At 35.9% G+C, this 19104-nt stretch overlaps 3 protein-coding genes across 4 annotated transcripts in view; 2 read left to right on the forward strand and 1 right to left on the reverse strand.

Moving 5' to 3' along the window:
* Positions 1–2418: 2418 nt before the first annotated feature.
* On the reverse strand, positions 2419–5899 carry LOC131944369 (beta-1,4-galactosyltransferase galt-1-like). The gene is made up of 4 exons (XM_059304936.1): positions 5541–5899; positions 4660–4893; positions 3391–4393; positions 2419–2424 (listed from the first exon to the last, which is right to left on the reverse strand). Exons 1-4 carry the CDS (start codon positions 5750–5752, stop codon positions 2419–2421), a joined length of 1455 nt encoding a protein of 484 aa, XP_059160919.1. The 5' UTR covers positions 5753–5899.
* A 1638-nt stretch (positions 5900–7537) lies between these two features.
* The window catches only part of LOC131944451 (nitric oxide synthase-interacting protein), a 58163-nt gene continuing 46596 nt past the window's right edge, over positions 7538–19104 (forward strand). Inside the window, exons 1-4 of the mRNA XM_059305070.1 lie at positions 7538–7769; positions 8748–8800; positions 9033–9144; positions 9738–9828. Coding sequence (XP_059161053.1) covers positions 7647–7769; positions 8748–8800; positions 9033–9144; positions 9738–9828 — 379 coding nt within the window. The 5' untranslated portion in view covers positions 7538–7646. The remainder of the gene's footprint in view (positions 7770–8747; positions 8801–9032; positions 9145–9737; positions 9829–19104) is intronic.
* Positions 11851–17700, forward strand: LOC131944441 (uncharacterized). 2 transcript variants are annotated; one of them, XM_059305058.1, is made up of 4 exons: positions 11851–12624; positions 13394–13666; positions 14343–14545; positions 16677–17700. In XM_059305058.1, the coding sequence occupies exons 2-4, from the start codon at positions 13445–13447 to the stop codon at positions 17629–17631; spliced, it is 1380 nt and encodes a 459-aa protein (XP_059161041.1). In that variant the 5' UTR covers positions 11851–12624; positions 13394–13444; the 3' UTR covers positions 17632–17700. The 2 variants fall into 2 exon arrangements, with proteins under 2 accessions (XP_059161041.1, XP_059161031.1); XM_059305048.1 differs by having other exon boundaries at positions 11851–13666.

Genomic DNA, 19104 nt, shown 5'->3' on the forward strand with positions numbered 1-19104 from the left:
AACTGCACACACTGCAGGGTTGGAGTCTACAGAACTTGCGTGGTTCTGTGTAAGCTGTATTGGTATTTTTTTTCTTCTGTGATACTGAAATTACTTAAGATTTATCTAAAGGTTTTTTAACTTTCATTTTACAAGAGATTTTATATATTTTTATACTGCTTTACATTCCATATTTTATTCCTTTACATTGTTGATTGTGCTCCATGTTGTTTTTTTTTTTTAACTATACAATGTGAATATTGCTTTAAAAATGCAAAATATTTTATATTTTGCAATTTGATTTAAATTTACAAAAACTAGAGAAAAAAACATAAGGAAGTGGGATTTAAGTATAAAATTACAAATATTTAATTAAAATGTTAGTTTTACGGTTTAGATAATTAATGAAAGGTAAATATTTTTTTTTTTTGGATATCAAATTTTTAAAATTGTATCCAATTTTTTCAAATGTAGTTGTATTACAAATCCTTCCTGAAACAAGTCTCCTCAGGTTAACATGAGGTTTTAACCTTACAATAAATGTGCAGACCACCAGAGTCACGTGAGAAGATTGAGGTATATTTTTAGCATCATGTTGTGATGCATGCTCTTTGTACTAGGTTTTTAAATGGTTAAGAAGAGTTGTCGACCCTCTAGTTTTGGGATTATAGTTTTGGGAAATTCTAATTTTGGGTTAGATTTTAGGTTTTTAAAATTAGTTTCGTTTGGCAGGTTGCAAATTGTATAGAGTGGAAATTTTGGAAGATGTTTGATTTAGTTAATAAAAATAGAAATTCTTTTAGGCAATTAGGTTTGATTAAAATTTTAATGGGGTCGACAGTCTTCAGAAAATGCATCAAGTTGGCTTTGATTTTTTTTTTTCAAGGGACTTTATGTATTTTATCATTTATCATTCATCATTCATCAGGACTTTTTTTTTTTGGTTTCACGTTAATTCATGTTTGGGGCAAAAAGATTTTCTAATCCTTATCACAGAGTGTGAAGACAAAAGATTTTTGTAAAAGATTTTTAATTTTCTATTTCAAAATGCTTTAGCTCTTCCCGCTGTGACAACACGAAAGTATTCTAAACTTCAGCAGTTTAAAAATATTAAGTTGTTCTTCTTGGCGTCACTTGGGGGATGTGACATCAGCTCTGCCTTGTAAAAATTCTCTATACGAACTCAATCGAGCATTAGATGTAAACATTTAAATTCCTTCATATTTCAGCATTAAGCTTGTCCATTGTGAATTCTTTGGTTTAACTTTCTTTGTTATTGTTGTTCCAAAGTTTTTTAATCGTATGCTCAAGTTTTGTTATTGTTTAATGCTGCATAATGTCTACAGCTTTGCTGTATACTATTGATTTACAAATGCCAATTTTTACAACTTATACACGTTTTTTTAAGAATATATTCCTTGTCCTAGGAAATAAAGAGCAATTTTTTTAGTAATCCATTGTTGGTTTTCATTTTATTAATGGATTAATTATTCCAAATAATGCCAGATGACCTTAGTTGGCCAGATAATGTTTAATGTAGCATATTTATGCTAATCGGCTTATGTTTTAATTCAGATTTTTCATTCAAACTATACTGTAATTTCATTACAATCGATTTTTATATTGACTTTTTTTGCGCGGATAAGTCAAGCTGTTTGATGTGCTAACATTTGTATAACGTCGTTACGAGGCGCTTTTACATATTTAACTATTCCTAATCACCAGCTGAATTGTATGAGAAATGTACTGAAAGGATTTACCGACAGAAATATCAGCAATGCTAACCATTAGATGACTGTGATCCAGAGCTGTTCCGCCAGGTTGGGTGCGTATGTACAGTTTCTTCTAGGCATCTCTTCGGCAGAGCCCCCCCCCCCCCCAACGAAATGGAATTTATATAGAAAATATACACTTTTAACAGTGCCCCCCCCCACCGGAGAAGTCTGGAAGAAACACTGTACATAATATCACACTCTGTCCGCCTCCCCCCTACATTTAGCAATACTTATAACATACTATTTAGTATGACCAGTATTTTCAAATTCTGAAGTAAAACGATTTTACCCTTGAAGAACCTGTCCTGGTCTGAAACTGTGCTCGTCTTTAGCTGGTGCTCGTTTCTGTCGGGTCACTACACAAACACATCACCCCCCCCCCCCCCACTCACTCACACGCACACAGTCCCACCAGCGGGACAGAGCATTGGTTTGATCAAACCACCCCCACCCACATAGGGTTGGTCAAACCACCCCCCCCCCCCCACATTGAGTTGGTCAAACCACCCCCACCCACATTAGTTTGGTCATGGAGAGCCTAAGCTATCACATTTTGATTACTCACCCCAATGATCTGGACCTGATCAAACACTCGAGATCGATGGCGTTCATCCCAATGACTAAACGCTAATACAAATTGCAACACAACGCGCTTAACAAAGTTCTAAAACTAAATAAAAGATGGTACCAAACATTTTTAACATGCATCACCCATTAGACTATTAAATTTTGTCGCACAGTCAATCCTTGTATAAATGTAAGCGACCAACGTTTTTGTGAGTGTAACAAGTTTTAGATGGAACTAGACTACCCGTTATCTAGTTAGATAACTGTGGGTTTTGGGGGTCATCCATAAATGACATCACGTCTGTCACTATCATCACAAAATACCCAGACCCCACATTCAAAAAGGCGTCACACCTCAGACGTTTTTGTCTTTTAAAAACACTGACTTCGTCTGAGCATGGGTCTGACAACATAATCTTTTCATATGCTGAGGTCACAAAAACAGGTCAGCTCTACTTCACCTGCCCAGTGTCCTCCCAACTCAGACATGTTTTTGTCTATGAAAACACAGATTTTGGCTGAGCGTAAGTCTGACTACAATATATCCATAAAGTAAAGTCAATGTTTTAAACTTTTAAAATTAATGTGGTTAATCTGCCTATGAATAAATCAATAAATTAATTAACGTCTTTAAATAAATTTGTGATTAACAGTCTGTCTGAAAACAAAAATTGTTCTCTACCTACATACTATTTTACAGCTCTCAACATAGAGCATATTCTCTCCAGTAGTTAATCAGACAAACAAAAAACAAATAAATATTCAAACATGTAAACAAACTTGAGTTTTAGTAGTATATAGATTACAATCTTTACCAGAACAATTTTCGACACTTCTTTTTTTATTGTATGAAATCTTTTACGGCAACCGCTAAACTCAACAGTTCTTGCTTAGTGGTATCGTTTTGATTAATAATAAAGTCAACCATATTCATTGGCAGCATTGCAGTGTTTACAAAAACAATATGTATATTAAATTAGTAAAAAATTAGTATTCTATTATTTTGTATCAGATAATGTCATGTCACCCCCCCCCCCCCCCCCCGAGTCATATTTAGGTAGGGACCAACTCTGCTACCCCTAATTTTAGAGCCACTTGAAGAACTTTCCCCGATTTGAGAGCCGCTTAAACGAGTTTCATTCACAAACATCGTGTACGCCCTCCTTAACAAAGGTAGAGTGTTGTCTTTAAACCTCAAAGCCGATGTGTCAATGCGACTAGAAGACAGCACCATGTCGTCTCTGTAATGGTGAACTATGGAGAGGTTCTGGCTGACTGTAATAAAGTTGGCATCGTCTCGGTGTTGAAAGGTGACGTGTATTCCACTATAAGAAATGTACTCGGGGCGTACAATTGTTTTTGACCGTATGGGAGATTTTAAAACGTTTTTATGTCTACGGACGTGGAGGTAAGGAAATATTTTGTTGTGTTGAAAGAAATTTTCCTCCTCTGTTGTGATGGAGAAATTTTTCTTGATCTGCTCCCAAAGAGTGGAGTTTGATAAAGTGTTGAAGAAAGCGGATTCAAACGTGAATGATCCTAAAGGTCTGGCCTTGACCTTGTGTTTACTTTGATATTCGCGTTCAGCTGCCTCGATCAGGTCTGACCAGGTCATGTGATGGTTTGGTATGATGAACTCGTCAGGATCTTGTATGACCACGTACTGGGATACAAACTTGTTGCGGTACACACAGTCGTTGATGGCGCTCATCTGACCGTAGTACCAAACGTGCATGACGTCATCTAACGGTAGCGGCCATTGCAGGACTGTGAGGACGCCTTCATCCTGATAGTGACGCAGCACTGCATCCATTTCCCGAGAGATGCTGTAGTTGTAGATGAAGAAATGCTGGGCGCCAAGGACTCTGTTGATCTCGATGGCCTGGATAATTCTAGAGATGTTATTGTAACCAAACAAAGCGGGGTAACACACTGTAAAGTTTCTCTCCCTTTGTTTGGGGTACTGAATCTCTAAAAGATTGGTCGGTGTGTCGTCAGGCTTGTATGTGATAGAGATGGAGGTTGGCTTGAAGTTTTTTTCTACAACACATTCAAACATCGTTGCTGTGTAACTGTTTATAAAAAACACTCCATTATTATAGTATATAAGAAATGAAACTTATTACAGAAAACTTAAATAGTTTTTTAAATATTTTAAATAGCTTTATATTTTTTAAATATTTTGATGAGTTTAGCCTGGGAAAAAAATAGCCATGAAAAACTGTAGAGCTCAGGAAAAGAAGTTTCTCTTTGGACAAAGCTACTTCATCTCTCTCTTGGACCGTCTGGTCCGAAACGGTAATTTGAATTTATATTTTAGAAAATAGAAAATTCTTACTTTTTGGCGTGGTCTTCTAATAAGAAAACACGGTTTCCAATATTTGTCCTAGTGTATCCATCCTTGTTCAATAGACAGAAGACCGTATGATTGGTGCGTGTGGCTATTCCTATGACTCTAATCATTGTCAACTTGGGACTCATTACGTCATAGTAGGCGGAATAAACCCAAGAATTATCGTCATTGATTGGCTGAAATGTCTCATTATCAGATAACTGGGTCGAACTGATAGTGCTTTGAAAATAAAATTTTATATTTTAAACTTATTTTAAACTTAATATAAATTATTATACACACTAAACTATGTTAGCAGTATATGCAGTGTACTTATGTAAAAAGATTATCAAAAAAATTATGCAAGTTAAAAAATTATTTACAATTTATTTATTATTTCCTACAGCAGTGGGATTTCCCATTTTGGATAACTATAGGTAAGAAATAAATAAAGTTACAATGACTACAGGTGCACAAACCCGCAACTGATGGGACAGATGGCATATTCTATTCCCGGGAAAAACGTCATATATCAGTTAGACAAATGTATTACTTTGTTGTTTTTTAGACTCTTATTCCAGTGAGTCCATAGTTTGCACGCCACGTATTTTCTGGTATTTATTATTATTATTATTTCCTGCTTTTAAAAAAAAAAATCGGTATATCTCCTATTTCTACTTGTATGCCATAGATACCAAACAAGTAAATTTGATATAATAATTGACACTCTTTATAAAGAGCAAAAAAAAGGCACATTCATTCAGATTTAATATTAGTTGACATACAATGTTGCCCGGCTATGCTAACTAAAACACACTGAGCCAGAACTAAGCCTGGCCGGAACCGCAAGTTAAGAGTAAAAATGTTAACACTTGTGTTAAACTAACATTTTACTCGGCAAAGCATCCATGACAATTTCATTTTTAACAATTGGAAGCTCTTTTGTACTTTGTGCGATTGGGCCTGTGACTTTTAAATAGCGTGCGACGATGTACATCCATAGAAATGGGGCACCAACGGAGAACGCTAGAACAGGTTTAGTGATGGGTCTATGTCGCTTTGACATTGTCTTTACTGTAGGTAGGACATCTTTTTTCATTCATGTCTTGGTGATGGACTTCTTCATGTCAACATTATTCTGCAAAAATGTGGTCTTCAGTTTAATGCTTACGTATATAGTATATGTACATAGAATTGATTGATTTAGTAAACTAGTATAAGTAAAAATGAGACACTAACAGGAGTGTGAATCGGAAGTAACAAACTAAGCGGAAGTGATTTTGGGATATTTAGAGTGGGTTAGAGATTATTCGTGTGTTATATGGCAGTGTATAAATATGAGGTAGCAGTGGCGTCGCTAGGTTGGGTGTCACCCGGTGCGGCACTTGTGGTGTCACCCCTCCCCCCAAGAAACAAAATATACATACATACAAACCTGCTAAGTACACTTTTTGAAGAAAATAAGTTACTCCTAAAACCTTCTCAATTAAGTGGCAATTAAAGTAGTATAGTAATTTTTGTTCAAAAAGGTAGGCCTATGCATTAAAATAAATTATATAACAGTAAAATATTAAAAGTCAATTTCTTCGAAATCAACCAAAAGTGGCGTAGCAGGTTTTGAAAGTGGACTCCTCTTTTATATACAAATTACTAAATTTATTAATGGGACAGGCAAAAAAAGCATTTTTCTTCAGAAAATTTGGCAAGTTTTTGCCTTGGTGTCACCCTCCCCTAAATGGTGTCACCCGGTGCGGCCCGCACCCCCCGCCCCGCCTCGCTACGCCTCTGTGAGGTAGAAAGGTGTAAGTTAGCTAATATAGTGTCCAGGCGAACGACTGTTAAACCCAAAGAGTTCGGACCTGGGACTTGAGTCCGTAGATCCCACCAGCTCTTAAGGGACACCTAACTCATGCTGGGAAAGTACACGCGGCTTTACGTCGAAATGACAGTACAATCCACTTGGTAAGCCGAGGTCAAGTAACGGACTAACTCTACTTCGTCTGATTCATTGACCGCTGGGTGGGGGGGGGGGTGTTGGCCAGGCACAAGTGCGCATGGTGGGAGTGAGTGACAAAACTATTCCTCTCCGTCTATGAATCGAACAATATCACTCCCCGGGGCTGTGCGTTGAACTGCTCAACTCTTAACTTATGTTACACGATCAAATCTTGATCTACTCGCTAACGTCTGGACCCGATCTAACACACACACACAAACACACTGACACACACACACACGAGCGTGATGGTTGTGAGGGTGCAAGCCTATTCAAAAGACTTTGATACCCAAAAGTTGTTGCACGGATTTTGTTATTTTTTTTTTTGGTCGCGCCTTATATTGGGTAGGAAAGGGAAGCATGAAGTGGAAAGAGGGAAGCGCGATCGAATGAATGGTGTAGTACTGCATAAAAGTCAGGGGGGAGGGAGCAGCAGTAAATCAGTCGTGTGTGTGTGTGTATTTTAGTGTAGTTTTTGCAAATGTATGCACCAAATTCTTAATACAGTTTTAAAAGAGGCTGTCTTAATATTATTTAATTGACAATTTTGAAATCGTAACTAGATCTATAAGGCGACACGAACTATCATGTCGCAAATAACTGTAACTCAACGTGAGATAATTTTCATTTTAAGGGGTCTAATGGATGGTGGTGGTGGGGGGGGGCAAAATATATCCTGCCGACGCCATTGATATGGAGAACCGTATTTATACATTTGGTTAACCGTCATATCAAACTGTAAGACAGAGCAGTTACAATTTAAATTTCTCTAATAATGCTTTATGAATGTTTTTACCCAATTTTTTTTTCAAAATAATTTAATTCTAGTTAAAAGTATTTCATGTAAAAAAGCGATTCTTCGTGTTAATAGTCAATCGTTGATTCCGTTTCCGGTTGAATAATAGTAAACAAAATCGTCAGTGTGTCAACACAGTAAGCCTACCTAAAGGCCTAAACAGTGGTCTGCTTTTTAAAATTTCCTTTCAACTTAAAAAAAATGACACGACATGGTAGGAACTGTACAGCAGGGACAGTTTACACTTACCATGAAAGAAAAAAAGATACTCAAGCGTCAGGCTTTGGTTCTCAAAAAGTCAGGTTCGGCAAAGATGCCGTGAAGGTAAAATTATTAAATTATATTAAATTAGAAAATAAAATAATAGGCCTATTAGCCTAAATTAGGCCTAAATTAGTCTTAAGCCTATATTTTTTGTAATTTAATTTATTATTAGGCTAATGGCTAAAGAGAGACTAATGACTCTCTAAGCTAACTAAATACTCAAAATATACCAAGACCCCTTCGCAATATTTAATTATTATTTATCGTTTAGTTTTAGGTAGGCCTAACTAATTATAAAAAAAGGCAGATGCTAGCCGGAAAAAGATATGCATGGGCAGTGGAGAGAAACTTCGACTTGCCTTCGCGGCGATGTTTTTTATTGTAATGCAAAGTGTGTGTTTACAACCGCAGAATCCTAGCCCTAACCCCAACTAATCCTAACCTTATCCCTAACCCTAGCCATAGGTCACTGCTCATGCGCAAAACTATCTTTTGCTGACTAGCTGGAGACATTGGGGCGAAAAATCTTTTTCCGAGTAGTCACTTCGTAAAAAAAATATATTATGAATATTAGCTACGTCATTAGGCCTATATCACCAACTGTTACAGCAGTTGCTATGCTCTGAGCGTTTGATACTATTTAGTAGTCTTAATAAAGACTTTTTTTAAATTTACCACATTGTTTTGCAAAACCAAAATTTTAATTGTATTACCATGTCAGCATATCACAATAGCTTTTTCCTTTTGCAGTTTTCAGTATAAATCAATATCTTTTTGATATATTAATTTTTACATTTTTTTTGTTGTAAATGCCAATTTCATTCAACTTCATTGTTTGAACAGTTCTGCCTGAGTAAAATCATTTACCAGTGACCCACAATTTTTTGTTTACAATACAATTATAAATATATTTGGGACAGACTTTAAGATTAAATACGTTAGTTTTAATAGTTAAATGTAATATAAAAGTAATTAGGCACCACAATAGTAACTGATCTGAATAGTCTTTAATTATTTTTAAATTTTATCCATCTTTAGGAGTTTGATTGCTGTTGCCTTACACTACAGCCATGTAAAGATCCAGTTATCACGTGAGTATAACTTATATGAGTATAATGACTTTATCTTTCTTATAAATTCCAGCCTAATTATCTATGTGATTTGGATCTTTTGCTTTCTAAAAATTATTTCTATTTCTAAGTACTTTAATTGTAGAATAGTTGAACTGTATAAATTTGAGCTTTCTGATATTGAAAATGTGCATAAATGTACTTTATATCATATGGGCTACTTTACCTATTATTGTTTGTTTTTTTTCCTCAGGGAAGATGGTCATCTGTATGATAAAGAAGCCATTTTAAAGAATATTATACATCAGAAAAAGGAAATAGCCAGAAAACTCAAAGAATTTGAAAAGCAGAGGACTCGAACTGAGGTGTGTAAGGGTTTACGCTAATGCTTGTATGAGTGAAATACCAAAATCATGTTTATTAACCTTTTAATTTTGTTATGCTTGCCAGTAGCACAATTCAAATATTTAATATTTTCTCTTTTTGGCAAAAAGATAAGGCTGCATAGTTGCAAAAAAAGTATTCAGAAATTCTGTTTTTACCCTAATTATTTTGCAAGTTGTAGATCTGTATTGAGCGATGTTTTAAACTAACGTTTGTTTTCCCAGAGGTGGGAGAATATATATGAGAAATAACCATACCACGTTATAATTAACTTAGTTTAACCCTTATGTGTCTGTTGCTTATATATCAATTAATTTAATTACATTGAAAAAAACTGATTTAAAGAATTTCTTTTAGCCCGGCTAATTTTATTGTCTGTTCATCAACTGCACTGAAATGTATTCTTGTAGAAAGAAACTGGTATTAAGAATAAGATTTTTGTGTCTGTCCATCAACTGCACTGAAATGTGTTTTGTTGTAGAAAGAAGATAATTTAAAGAAACTGTATTTACTGCCTGTACATGAACTATACTCAAACGTTGTTTTTTTTTTGTTGTTTTTTTTTTTTTTGTAGAAAGAAGCTGAAGAGCTGGCTAAAGCCGAACAAGAGTCAAGGGCTGTGAAGTTTGCACAACAGGAATCCAATCCAATTGGTCAGAATTATGGTAAGTTTTTTTAAATATTGTTTTTTACTTTGAACAATGAAAATAAGTTATACTGAAAAACCAAATTCGAACAACCTACATCTTCGGTAACTGAAAAAACCGGCACATGATGAATTGAAGATTACCTCTGAACAGCATTGAAAATGTCATTTGAGAAAGCTATTTCCTTTATTGTAATAACCTGACCCTATTGAGATTTGTGTGCTTTCTTTGACAAATAGGCCTCTACTTGAAACATCATTAGATGTGGAGGGAAATATTTTCTAATAAATCTTGTCTGACAAAATGGAGAACATTTTCTCAATCTGCTCCCACAAGGTTAAGCTTAAGAAACTTTAAAAATTTGCTGCCTCAAAGTTGAACAATCCAACAGTTCAGCCCTTAATCGTGTGTCAACCTGCTAATTCTGCTGTCACAGCTGTTCTGACCAGGTCATGTTATGGTTCTAGGATTACCTCCTCCCCCCTTTGAGTTCTATAGCATACTCAGGGAAAGTACAAAATACAATGTATGCTGTACTCAGGCATTCTAAAGAATACAAGGTTTCTCACTTACCAATACTATGTATAATAATTATTTTCAAGAGAAGGGAGGTAATATATCTAGTGGGGATATTCTTCACCTATTCTTTGTATCCTGTTGTCTACTGTACTTTTGCAGGGTGCTCAAATAAAATGTTTTTGAATTATAAGTTTTGACTTTACTAAATCTTATAAAGCGTTTTAGCTTTTATAGATCCAATAGCACATAAACATAAATGTTGTGTGTGTGGAAGAGAATATATAAGTTGATCTTTTAACCCTCATTAAAATATAATAACTACCCTGCTACCAATTATCCTCTAACTACCTTTTTAGCTACCATTCTGTATAGAGGCGTAGCTACCCACTTGTGTCAGTTTTAAGGGTTCAGGTTTGGGTTTGACAGAAATTGCCCAGTATAAGTGCATCACTGTTTTCATTGGTCCATATTAATAGTCGTTGCCATGGGTTTCCTGTTGTTTGAATTCCTGTTGGTATTTACCATACAAAGAGTTTAATGTCACTATTTTTAGTACTTCTTGCGTTGAAGAGTGTTTGATATGTAACCTGTCAATTGAGAGAAACACAATTAGATGCTAGTTATGTCATTTCTTAGCATTGTGAAAGTAGATTGACAAAACTTCAATTAAGTGTTACAAATTTTTAATTTGTACGACAACTGGTTACTTTTCTTTGTGTCAAAACATTTTGTTACCCATCAATCATGTAAAAATCCTACCAATTTTTGTTGGCAAAAAAGCACCCCCGCCCTCCCATTAACCCCTTCCCCATCGTTTGTAAATGGTGGGGAGGTCGCATTTTACGGGTCATTGCTTTTTGCGTTTTTTATTTTGCTATTACATAATCGATACCGACAACAAAAATTAGTCTGTAAAAATTAAGTAGCTCTTTTACTAACTGTGCCTTTTGTGGAATTCTGTAAATAGTTCAAAATAAGGTTTTCAGTATTGTTTTTGTCCTTACTAGCGCTCCGTAAGGTTGGCGGCAGCCTGCTCTCCCCTAGCTACGCCTATGCTGCTGTCACAAGTCTGTAGCACCATTGTAGTGGAGTAAAAATGTTTGTGGATTCCAGTGAACCCTTGACTTGATCCAATCTATTCCGTTGAGAAACCGTTGCCGCATTTAGCAAAGAACCAAATGTGAGCGTGTTTGTATTATTTTTAACACCCGTCTTAAGTTTGGTTGACTAGAAAGTATTGGATAGATAAAAGTGATAGTGCAAGAGGTGGCTGACATTTTTATGGGAGATATTGATGTTTGTATGGGCATGATCATAGCCTTGTTTTGTAATGAATGTCTGCTTAGCGTCTGCTTATCACAATCTTGCCGTCCGCAAACATTTTGTTCCTCTGTCGTCAGGTATAAAGGTGGTTTCTTATTTCTACTTTCCTACATATCTTTATAACGATCCCCCCCCCCCCCCCACCATACACACACACTAAGACACATCTTAATAGCAACCGGCTTAATAGCAACCGACAAAGGGACTGAAGACTAATTAATTTGACTGGCTTTTTTATACGAGTCCTTATGACCTGCACGATATCAGCCATTAAAACATAGGCGGCTGTGCCCAATGGAAGAGATTTTCTGTTACTTTCTATTGTATTATAATTGTTTACATCCGGCCTTTAGGAGTGAGTATTATGGTTTTTTTATATAGATGTTCACCTTTTTTCCTAATTAATTCTTTTGACGGGGCTCTTATGTCGGGGCCGTTTTGACACCGCACGGTTTTTTTTTTTATTTGCTTCTGTAGCCTTGTCCATCCAAGAACAATCGGATGTATTCGGACAAATCATTCTTGGTGGTGGTACATTGTTGATCTTGTAAACCACAAGCAAAATGGGTCTTAAAAAGAACAAAAGCGTGGTTTAATTTCGACATAAAACACCATACACAGCTGTTCCACAATAAAAATCCCCAGCGGTCCCGGCCAGGCGCTGTTCAAGCTACTTAATGTCAAACATTGTGCACATACTAAAAAACAAGTGTCAACATTTTCACTTACACACTCCCAAGATTAACGAAATGCTGACGTGAAATTCGTATCCCCTCAAAAAATAAAATTATATTGTTAAGTAAAAAGAAGTACAAAGGGATAAAAGTAAAGTATTCCCAACATGTTAGGAAAAACAAAGTCTCACACGAAAGTTAGCCGCACCGACCAGGCACTGCCCTGGCTGTTTTGTGATCTATATCGATGTTTAGCCATTTGACTCGTTCAGCCACTATCGAGTTATTCTAAAACCATGTAAGTATTTTTAACAGGGTTTTATGTTCAACTTTTACCACAACTTCTTACTTAGACTAAATCAGGCAAATATCAAACCAAATGCCTAAGTAATATTTTATTCAATGCACACTATATTGGTTTTTTTTTATAAACACATTCTCAGGAGGTGTTTACTTTTAGTGTTGGTTGTTTTTACAAGGATGCGTTGTCGTTTTTTTTAAAGCTGGGTTCTTTTTATTCAGAATAGTTAGAAAGCATCTAAGTTTAAAAAAAAAAAAACTCACACCCATTATTTCAATTTAAATGTTGATTTGAAATGTCATCCATTTTAACCAAATAAATAATCAAGACGAATGTTTATTTTATTCTAAAGTGCCTCAGCCTTGATTAAAATTAATTTATGTAAGTGTTATTGAAAGTCGCGTTTTTTGTTGTAAGAAGAAAAATACTTCACGTAGTACTTTGGTTTTGAAACAACAATAGAGTTTAGTAAAATAGTAAGTTCTCCATGTTCCTTGTTGATTAATTTTAACTTGAGCTTAGCTAAAGCTTTTTTTTGAGTAATGTATAACTGTATTTGTCTATAAAATTAATTTTTCTAATGATTTTATTTTATTGTTGAGAGCGGGCACCTGTCAAATGTTACATATTACATTATTATAATACAAGTAACACTTATATATGGTAATATCTGAACCGCAGATTAAAACATGTTTCTTTTATGCCTGTTTTTCGGCAGGCTTCGCTGCTTGTCTAGTTATAATATAGAACTTGTATTGTTGTAAAGTAAAAAGAACAGTATCTTCGCTCACCGAGTCTATGTCCGAGCTCCCCCGTCATGTCAAGTCTGACAAAACGCCCTACAATCACGCTCCTCACCAACCACCGAAGACAATGTAAACCTTTGCTGATGCTTGCTGCCACTGTCTTGGTCTCACTGCTTGTGCTGGTCTCTGACCACTGGACGCGCCTGATCGTCCAAGTTTCCTACCCGGCTGGTCCAGGAGTATGGGGCTCTAATACCACCAGACGCTTTACGACACTGCTGTCAAAGGGATTGGTGAGTATGAGTTCTGCATATGTGCGGTGTGACAACATAACATCTGTACAAAATACAGTTTGGCTAATAAATCAGTTTTAAATTAAACTAGCTGAAAACTAAATCACTCTGTTTTTCCCACGTTTTGACCACTTTACGAAGTTTTCCCGGATATGCCGAGTTTTTTTTTAAATAAAATGTCAAAACACCAGTCCTCTTTTCAAAGTACGCTCTATGCTCGAGTATAAGGAAATGTATTGTACATTAGCCACTAACTACTGAGATAATTTAAATTATATTTACTAATAATGCATCACTAAGATAGATAAGGTGGGACGGCGTGGCCTAGACGTAGAGCGCTAGACTGCTAACCCGGAAGTCTCCATTTTGATTCCGGGTTCAAGTCAGTAGAACGTCCCTGAGTCCACTCAGCTTTAATCGGTATAACTCACGTTAAGGTTGGTAGTGCTTACTACACTATCCCTTCATATGCCAAGGTCACAGAAACAGCTGAACTCCACTTCACTTGCTTTATGGATCGTCAAGTCGAAAAGAGAACTTAACTTTTACTGAGAAGGATGGCTCGAATGACAGCTAGGCACTATCTTTAATCTACAAGTTGTTAATAAAGATCGTTAACTTGTAGACACGTGCAATTTCTATATTAACACAATTTTTAAATTATGATTTTTTGAAGGAAACATTTCAGCCAATCGATGAGACCGATGGTTGGGCTTACTCCGCCTACTACGACACCTATGCCAACAACGTCACACTTATTCGGGTCATAGGAATAGCCTCAGTCTCAAACCGCACGGTCTACTGTCACGTGGTTCAGGACGGGCACGTGACAATCATCGCCGGCAAATATTTGTTTGTAGCACAGCAACAGCGAAAAAGGTAGAAAATTATGTCATTAGCACCAGTACTTACGTGCCGCGCAATAACGACATTTGACCAATAGCATGTGCCATATTGTAATATTGGGCATAATCGTACAACAATATAACGGCTACTGACGGTGATGACAATTTTTAACTCGGAAAACGTAGAAAGAAAACGAAACCGGCGGTAATATAAAAAAATAAAAAGAATTATGAAACAAATATTAGTATTAGAATAAAATATGAAGAAATTTCTAAACTCACTGAATATAATGAAATAAAACAAACTTGCCGTCTTTATTAAATAAAAGCATTGGTCGATCATTAAATCTGTCACACATTTTATTTTTAGCGACCACTTCTGCGATTTTATTAAAGAAAGCGAGTTTTTTTTTTACTAAATTTTAAGTGCATTTAAAAGCGTACTGCTATGGATGTTTTTTTTTTAATTTATATATTTGTTTTATTCTTGCCTTGCTGTACTTATGATTTTTTTAAAAAAGTAAATCCTTCGTCGATACTTACATTTTTAAAAACATTTACTTCATTTTTTTTTACTTCATTCTTTTAAAAAATCGACAGCAAATACGACTGGGAAATAAAATACTTAAAAAAACTTTTTAAAAAACCACGTTTTTCTTGTGGACTAAAAAGTAGAAAATAACTATTTACATACATTTGATGACAAAAAACGTGGGTACGTTCACCATCAAATTTCCCGACCCATCTGCCCGACCCACGTTTTTTGTCATCAAATGTATGTAAATAGTTATTTTCTACTTTTTAGTCCACAAGAAAAACGTGGTTTTTTTAAAAAGTTTTTTTTAAGTATTTTATTTTCTCCTTTTTAGTCCGTTGCTACACATGAAAAACGTGGTTTTTAAAAAGTTTTTTATATAGTTTATTTTCTACTTTATCTAATCACTTGATTAAGTATGACTTGACTAAGTGTTTTTAAATACACGGACTAAAAAAATCTTGAGCGACCGATACGCTTTAAACAGAGAAAGGGTGTAATTTACGTTGCTGGCGTGGAGATCTACTCACGAATCACGTGATCAAATCTCCCATAAACAAACAAATAAACGCGAAGCTGAGTTAAGGAAAAACGTGTTTATGTGTATTTTAGCATGCCCAGCGTACCAACCGTGTCACCGTTAACAATATGTTACCGTGTCCGTTCTCCTTTTTAGTCCGTTGCTATACATAAAAAACGTGTTTTTTTTTAAAGTTTTTTTTAAGTATTTTATTTTCTCCTTTTTAGTCCGTTGCTACACATGAAAAACGTGGTTTTTAAAAAAGTGTTTATAAATACACGGACTAAAAATCTTGAGCGACCAGGATTTGAACCTGGGTTGTCGCGGCCACAACGCGAAGTACTAACCACTATACGATCACGGCCAGCGCGCTCACATCGATTGGGGCCGAAGTAACTGTGTCGATAGGCTTCCAGTCTTGTCGGTATCTTTAGAAATCATGTCCTCAATTTTATGGTCCTTGGGGCGTAATTAAATTAAGCTAATTACGGTCACTAATTGCTAGTTTTTATGATTGCATCTGAAATTGTTAGGCGAAAGTAGCATGCATGCCAAATTTCAGGTCTCTAGAGCAATCAGAAGTGGGCTAATTTTCGATGTCAATTTTAACAACAAACATCCAAACAACCAAACAAACAAACAAACGCGAAGCTGAGTTAAGAAAAACGTTTTAAAAAATATTCGTTTGCTTTAAATTTAAAACCCGAAAATGTTATTGTCTTCGAGTGCAAATGTATCAGGGCGAAAAGGCTGGATTAGAGACTGGTCATACATAAGCTACAACGTTAGCCGCAAATAGGTGGACAGAAAGAACGACAAAACGTGTTAACTAAAAAAGTTAATAAAAGCTAAGGTTTAATTAAATCACGAATAAAGGAAAGTAACTATATGTTTCGCAATTTATTATCGATAATTTCCCCTTACATGTAATGCTCGTAAATCCCAATAGTTTTTAAAAAAACGGTTGTATGTTATACATAAATTGGCACCAATAAATAAATGCCACAATTATCATGAACTTCTAAAGATATACAAAAGTGTTGGAGGGAAGGGGAACTTCTAAAAACGAGAGGTCTTTTCTAAAAATAAAGAATGTATTTTTTATATCAGGTACGTGGCGACGATGTTTGAATGTTTTGTAGGACAACACTTCAAGCCAACCTCCATCTCTATCACATACAAGTCTGACGTCACACCGACCAATCTTTTAGAGATTCAGTACCCCAAACAAAGGGAGAGAAACTTTACAGTGTGTTACCCCGCTTTGTTTGGTTACAATAACATCTCTAGAATTATCCAGGCCATCGAGATCAACAGAGTCCTTGGCGCCCAGCATTTCTTCATCTACAACTACAGCATCTCTCGGGAAATGGATGCAGTGCTGCGTCACTATCAGGATGAAGGCGTCCTCACAGTCCTGCAATGGCCGCTACCTTTAGATGACGTCAAGGACATTTGGTACTACGGTCAGATGAGCGCCATCAACGACTGTGTGTACCGCAACAAGTTCGTATCCCAGTACGTGGTCATACAAGATCCTGACGAGTTGATCATACCAAACCATCACATGACCTGGTCAGACCTGATCGAGGCAGCGGAACTTGAATATCAAAATAAACACAAGGCCAATGCCAGACCTCTAGGATCATTCACGTTTGAATCCGCTTTTTTTGACACTTTATCAAATTCCACCTTGTGGGATCAGGTTAAGAAAAATTTCTCCATCACAACAGACGAAGAAAATTTCTTTAAAAAATATTTGATTTTTCCCCTTTACCATTTCATTAGACAGTCCAGCATTTACAAATTTCCCACGAGAACAAAAACCATTGTGAGGCCCGAGCACGTTCTCGTGAGCAGTATCCACTACACCCAGGTGCACAGGAACAGAGCAACTCGCAGCGTGGTCAGCAACGACCTGGCCATCGTCCATCACTACAGGCAACAGAAGGGTGTTACTTGCAACGTCACGGACACGTCAGCACTTAGATTTAAACAATTGACTTACCCCTCCTTGAATGCTGCCTTTAAGACATTCTCTCACCTGTTGAAACGAAATCACTAAAGAGCCACCAATGTCTGAACGCAACTTTTGTAATCTTTTGTATTATTAATGCGAAGCCAGTAAAAATAAACCGGGAGTGATCTCCCCTAAACTTTCTCGAATATTTTTATATAAAACGACAGGGGATGGGAACTCGAGCTATAGACATGATCTTTAATCCATTTTAAATACTTAAAGTTTTAAAAATAGAATAAAATCTCGTAGACAAAAGAATTGCACACCAAGTGAACGCTAAATAAAAAAGTGCATAATAGTGCGCAATATTATTAGTACTTTAAAAATTTACATTAGTTTTTTGAGAAATCGGAAGTAGCGTAAATTACTACTTCCGTTCAACGGAAATGACTCAAAATTTAACAGAATGTAGAGAATTAGATCTTTTACTTACATGTGAAATTTCGTTTATCTATCTGAAATAGTACTCAAGTTATAGGCTTTTGAAAATTTCAAAGTAGGAAAAGTACCACTTCCGGTTATCGGAAATCGCTCAAAAGTTGATACGGATCTACGATTTTGATAAAATACTTATATATGAAATTTCATCAACCTAGCTGTAACGGTGCTCAAGTTATCGTGTTTACACACACACACACACACAGACATACGGGACAAGATTGCAAAATTATGTTTTTCCGTATCAGTGAGATGTAAAACGTCGAGATGTGTAAAAATCTCGATTTTTTTTTTGCACGATTACAATACTTTCTCTATACTTCGTATATACGAGAAAGTGAAAATGGATCGAGAATAAACGATATACGTTTTCGGTTAACTTATTTTAAAGTAATAGTAAAAGTACAAAAATAAATAATAACATCATTGTTAGCTTTGTTTCTAGAAAACGTATTGTCTAAACGTAAATTCAAACGAAAGAACGTGTATAATGGAGAATGTGTTTTAAAGTGGCGGTGGTTGTTGATCTCGAAAAATACCTTCTCATCACAACTATCTGGGTGTTCGTGTGGGTCACACTTAAAATGTTCCGAGTTTTTCTTACGGTAGACAGCGCAGATTTCAACAGACTTGCAGATTATGTACCACGGTCTGTGTCAATATCGAACTATTTTTGATGATCACCAGTGTTTCTTCCAGAATATTTTCTCCGGGGGGGGGGGGGGGGGTGGAGTAAAATTTCCGGGGGCTGACACTGTTAAAAGTATATATTTACTAAATAAATTCCATTTCGGGGGGGGGTAGACTTCTTCTTTTTCTCTCCTCCCCCCCCCCCCCCTCCCCACGAAGAGATGCCTGGAAGACTCTGATGATCACTGTAAAGGTTTTCTTGCAGTGTTTGGTGTACTGATACCAAAATGGATTGTTCGGTGTGACGTCAGGCTTTTGTTTTTTTACACAGATGGAGGTTGGGTAGCCGTTACCAAAAGAAACCCATAATCTATTTGTTATCAAATTTTGTAGTATAATACTTGTATTGTAAATGTTAATTTTGCTGAACGATGTAATTATTTATGATAT

Source organism: Physella acuta, unplaced genomic scaffold, assembly GCF_028476545.2.
Source record: "Physella acuta isolate Inbredline_101_S28 unplaced genomic scaffold, ASM2847654v3 ptg000046l, whole genome shotgun sequence".
Classification (NCBI taxonomy): domain Eukaryota; kingdom Metazoa; phylum Mollusca; class Gastropoda; family Physidae; genus Physella; species Physella acuta.

Coding starts and splice junctions, on each gene's coding strand:
- LOC131944441 (XM_059305048.1), top strand. CDS start 13,445: ATGTCAAGTCTGACAAAACGCCCTACAATCACGCTCCTCACCAACCAC. Junction 13,667..14,342: donor CACTGCTGTCAAAGGGATTG/GTGAGTATGAGT, acceptor GATTTTTTGAAG/GAAACATTTCAGCCAATCGA. Junction 14,546..16,676: donor GCACAGCAACAGCGAAAAAG/GTAGAAAATTAT, acceptor TTTTTATATCAG/GTACGTGGCGACGATGTTTG.
- LOC131944369 (XM_059304936.1), bottom strand. CDS start 5,752: ATGAAAAAAGATGTCCTACCTACAGTAAAGACAATGTCAAAGCGACAT. Junction 4,894..5,540: donor GATGCTTTGCCGAGTAAAAT/GTTAGTTTAACA, acceptor TTATTTTCAAAG/CACTATCAGTTCGACCCAGT. Junction 4,394..4,659: donor TTAGAAGACCACGCCAAAAA/GTAAGAATTTTC, acceptor TTTTATAAACAG/TTACACAGCAACGATGTTTG.